Raw genomic sequence first — 5,000 nt, forward strand, 5'->3', positions numbered from 1 at the left:
GTATTGATAAAGCCACTGGATGGTGAAACGTCTACAATAAAGATACCCAGATGTTGCACATGTGTCTTACTCTCACACTGTGGGAGTGTTTAGGATTCTTCGTCTGGATTTTTGAAGGTCAGTCTTACATTTGCTGCGATGTCGTTGTTATTTTGTTTATGTGCACTCCAAGGACAGGTTCAGTGTAACGGTTTGTTTGTCCTTGTTGTGGTCAGATGTTCCTCCACACTCTGCCTCTTCCACAACTGCTACACCGGACCCCTTTAGTTATCATTCTTTCATTAAATCTTTACTTCCCATTTTGGGGGATCAAACTCGGTAGTTGTACTAAGTTTATTTAGGTAGAGATACATGTAAATACAGGTACATATATTGTCATACATAGCAGCGTATATGTAGTAGTCGGTCAGCATCTTGTAACACACTTTCTTCCCTCTTTCTCTCTCTCTATCTCTCTGTCTCTGTCTCTCTCTCTCTCTCTCTCTCTCTCTCTCTCTCTCTCTCTCTCTCTCTCTCTCTCTCTCTCTCTCTGTCTCTGTCTCTGTCTCTGTCTCTCTCTCTCTCTCTCTCTCTCTCTCTCTCTCTCTCTCTCTCTCTCTCTCTCTCTCTCTCTCTCTCTCTCTCTCTCTCTCTCTCTCTCCCACGAGACATGAGACGAGACAGAGGCATCTGTGTCTGTCTCTACCTTCTACAAATAACCCATTGATGATTCTCGCAACTTAAGGGTCAAGGAGACTACTGTCTCTCTCGTGTCTCGTGAACAGTGGTACCCATCATCCCAGCACTCATGTGAACAATGGTACCCATCATCCCAGTACTTCTAGGAACAATGGTACCCATCATCCCAGTACATATGTGAACAATGGTACCCATTATCCCAGTACTCATATGAACAATGGTACTCATCATCCCAGCACTCATGTGAACAGTGTTACCCAGGGTTCCAGCCTGAAATATTTTCAGGCATTTCTTTCGACGGTATCTTAGACTTCGCATTTCTTAATATTTTGTTCGAGCCTGAGTCAGACGTAAGAGACCTGGGAGTGATAATGTCAAATCTCACTTTCAACAAGTACAACAATGGCATTATCGTAACTGCATGGAAAATGATAGGTTGAATAACTAGAACTTTCAAAACAAGAGATACCAGGCCAATAATGATATTCTTCAGGTCATTCGAAAGTGCAGAGCTAGAAAATGTACAGAGAACCTTCACAATCTGTATGAACCCAGTTAAGCACCTAAATAACTGGGAGTGCCTGAAGACTCTACAATTGTACTGCAAAGAACATAGGAGAGAAAAATATATAATTTTTATCTGGAAGATGCTGATGAGATTGGTCCCAAACTTTCACACCGATATTACTTCTGGAAGATACGGGTGAGATTGGTCCCAAACTAACTTTTACACCGATGTTACTGCATACAAACACACAGGCGTGGCAGACGATGCACGACGCCTCAGGTGATAACCTGGGATGCGATGAGTACACGGTGAGAATTTAATAATTGTAAAAGGATCACCACTTGTCAATACCCTCCCTTCGTGTATATGGGAGAGTATCAGCAAACTCATAGCTGTCTTCAAGAGGAAATTCGACAAACTGCTCAAATCATTTCCTGATCAGATGGCTTGTGGTGCATACGTGGGAGAGGGGGTGGCGAAAAACAACAGCTTGATCGATCAAGCCAGTAACCTGGCCTGGTCTGTGACCGGGCCTCGGGGGCGGCGACCTCTGGAAGCGGCTGCAGGTAATCTACAGGTACAGGTATCTTTGGTCATCATTAGTACCAATTGGAAATTTTGGACATCGCACCTTGAGCTCTTAGCTTTCTGGTTCGTTTGAGGCACCAAAAAGCATCTTAGAGAAAGATGGGGAGATGGAAGCTGAGACTGTGAGTAACACGAGACAGGTGAACTCAGAGAGTGGGGAAAAAAGGGATAGGTAGGTGGAGCAGGAGTCAAGTTTACCCTCCCACCTGGTGTTGCCAAACCTGCCATGTAACGGCACAGGGTGGAGCTCTGGTCCTAACTTCACAACCAAACAAAATCCACAACACAATATAAAATTTATTTTAACAGTAACAGTATGCGATAGTAAAAAATACCTTTTAAAAGTGGTCTCACCAAGTGAAATGTAGCGTTGCAAGCCTTCACAGTGATCCATTTGTAACCTGGGACGGCGAGGAAACGATACAAGGGTTACAATCTTATCTGAAGGGATCAAATATACCTGTGATCAGGTTCGAGATTTTTTCCTTCCCTTGCAGCTCGGCCTGAGGCCAGGCTTAACAAATCTTTGAGGACAACTGTCCTCAAAAATATGTTATACCATGAATTAAAGAAAGATCATGGACTTCACCTTACGAAACAGACAAAGCAAATGTGATAATTATGGACAAGGTAGAATATAGTGGGAAAGTGAACATGTTATTAGAAGACGGGGGACTTACGTGCTTCTTAAAGATCACAAGGTGAGGTCGGTCTGCATGTTAAAGTCTCTCTCTCTCTCTCCTTCCCTTTCTCCCTCTTGCACTGAGCTGCATAACACCGCAAACAATGTAGTTGAAGAGCTGCCGGTTAACACCGGAAACAAGAATCTAATCTTTTTATACAAACCAAGAGAAGCCAAATCATAGCGGTTCACAGATCATTTAGTGACAACCGAAAATTATATCGAAAAGCCTCTGAATCTGCCGACGAACATCGTGCTCTCAGTGATTTAAATTCATGACGACTGAAGTGGAAGATTGCAGCATGCACAGTGATAACACACACAGCCTCAGGAGATAGATCACACGAACCGTAATAGGAGCTGTGACTCGACCCCTGCAACCACATATAAGTCAGCATACATCAGCAATTTTGTCTGACAACAGAAAACATATGACTGGAAAACATATGACTGGAAAACGCATTTAAAATTATCTTCTCGAATAACAATGATCTGGCAGGAACACAGCTGGTGTGGAGCGCCAAACTTGGGCCACAGAGGTGTGGAAAGTTGTGACCAGCGTAGACACCAGCACCCAGAACCACTATGAAAATTGTGGCGATGGTGACTTTAGCAGATTCGTGCGCCTTGCCATCATACCTGTGAAGGATTCCTGATAAAAGAAATTGGAGCTGTCTCCTCCTCTCATCGGGATCAAATCTGATTACCTCCCATTCCAAGATGCTGTGTCTTTGTGGGTTTAGCACTTCTGTATAAAAGTAATAATAATAATAATAATAATAAATTATTGATATGCACCACTGAGAATTTGATAAATAACACACACGTACAACACTTACGCATCTTTATCGCCGAAACATTTCGCCTGCACAGCAGGCTTCTTCAGTCGGATACAGGCGAAGACAACACTGGGGAAGTTTGCTGCACAGGAGACAGGTTTCGGCCATGAAGATACCCAAGTGCTGTAAATGTGTCTTATTCATCAAAGGTCATGACGTTGAGCCAGTGGTTACCTATAAAGTTATAGAAGACATTTCCGTACCAAGAATCCAGATGAAGAAAAAAATGACTGCTCAAATACTGAACAATGTATGACATCAGACCTGTCAATACAGTCAGAGGATAAGCCTCCATGAGGAAAGTGGTGTACCCACCTGTTATCCTCAGAGCACAGTACATGACCTCTCTTTCTCGTTCTCATATCTTGTATGTACAAAGACACAAATCATTTCACTGTCATCATTTGCAGGTGATACTAGAGTTTCCACGAGAGTGGCAACTACTGACGACACACTAAGCCTCAGTAATGTAAATATTGTCTTCCAGTGGGCCACAGAGCACAATATGACGTTCAAAATAAAGAAAAAATTCGGCCGTACGCCTCCACGGAGAACTTGCAGAAATAAAAACTAGACTAAGCACAACACACAATCCCAGACAGAGCAAAAAAATTGTAGCCACGTTTAAAAATCTTTCGTTCAAGAAAGACAACATTGTTTTTATCACATATGTGAGGAAAATGATAAGCTGGATGCCAAGAACTTTCAAAACAAGATAAGCCAAGCCAATGATACTGCACTATTGTACTGGAATTATTACTGCACACTAAAAAACTATTTAAGGCTGGCGAAATTGTACAAATGGAAAATCTACAGAGATTTTTTACTGTCTGCTTCAATTAAGTCACACACCTAAATTTTTATTACCAACACCTAAAATCCTGTTCTCCCTGAATCACAGGTTAAAAAAGATATATAACTTAGTCGTGAAAAGCACTGAAGGGAGTGGCTCCATATCTGCATACTGGAATAACTTTACCAGAGTGGGAGACACGATGCCCTGGAAAATCACTTCAATAAAAGTATGGTTACTCTAACTCAATAAATGTAAGTGGGTCTAAATTTTTCAGCAGCCTCTCTTCAAATGTTATAATTATTATATTTTTGAAACCCGTAGAGGCTAGACAGGATCGATCCAACGAAGATGAAAAGATTGACTTCCGGCATCAAAAGTGATTATCCACAAACACGTGAGTGACTAGATCATCAACAAGGAGGCCTGGGTTTGAGTCCTGGTTGTGATGGGAGGGAAGGGGGGCGATGATCCCAGGAACCATGACCAGGTAATCCAACTGGTAAACGTCTAGGCTGATCTCGATATAAGGTTTAAAAATTCGTTGTTATCCTCTGCGGAGTTGAGAGGGAAGAAATAGAGGGTCATGTTGCTCCTGTGAGAACAGTGACCGTGAGGTCAGTAGCCGTGAAGACAGTGTGTATGTAGCCTTGAGTACAGTGGCCGTTGAGTGAGAACAGTGACAAAGGATGGTTATATATATATATATATATATATATATATATATATATATATATATATATATATATATATATATATATATATATATATATATGTCGTGCCGAATAGGCAGAACTTGCCATCTTGGCTTAAATAGCAACGCTCATCTTGCCATATAGGACAAGTGAAAATTTGTGTATGCAATAATTTCGCCAAAATCATTCTGAACCTAACGAAAAAAAAATATTTCAC

The 5,000-nt window shown here is 41.6% G+C and overlaps 2 protein-coding genes across 2 annotated transcripts in view; both read left to right on the plus strand.

Moving 5' to 3' along the window:
• The window catches only part of LOC138852432 (uncharacterized), a 41,769-nt gene extending 38,657 nt beyond the window's left edge, over window positions 1-3,112 (plus strand). The window contains exons 5-6 of the mRNA XM_070083086.1: window positions 2,376-2,475; window positions 2,956-3,112. Of these exons, the coding sequence (XP_069939187.1) occupies window positions 2,376-2,475; window positions 2,956-3,112 (257 nt within the window). The remainder of the gene's footprint in view (window positions 1-2,375; window positions 2,476-2,955) is intronic.
• LOC128685414 (extracellular serine/threonine protein kinase four-jointed) overlaps window positions 95-5,000 on the plus strand; it is a 33,992-nt gene continuing 29,086 nt past the window's right edge. Inside the window, exon 1 of the mRNA XM_070082855.1 lies at window positions 95-117. The gene's annotated coding sequence lies outside the window, so the exon portion shown is untranslated. The remainder of the gene's footprint in view (window positions 118-5,000) is intronic.

This window comes from Cherax quadricarinatus, chromosome 8, assembly GCF_038502225.1.
Source record: "Cherax quadricarinatus isolate ZL_2023a chromosome 8, ASM3850222v1, whole genome shotgun sequence".
NCBI classification, from domain to species: domain Eukaryota; kingdom Metazoa; phylum Arthropoda; class Malacostraca; order Decapoda; family Parastacidae; genus Cherax; species Cherax quadricarinatus.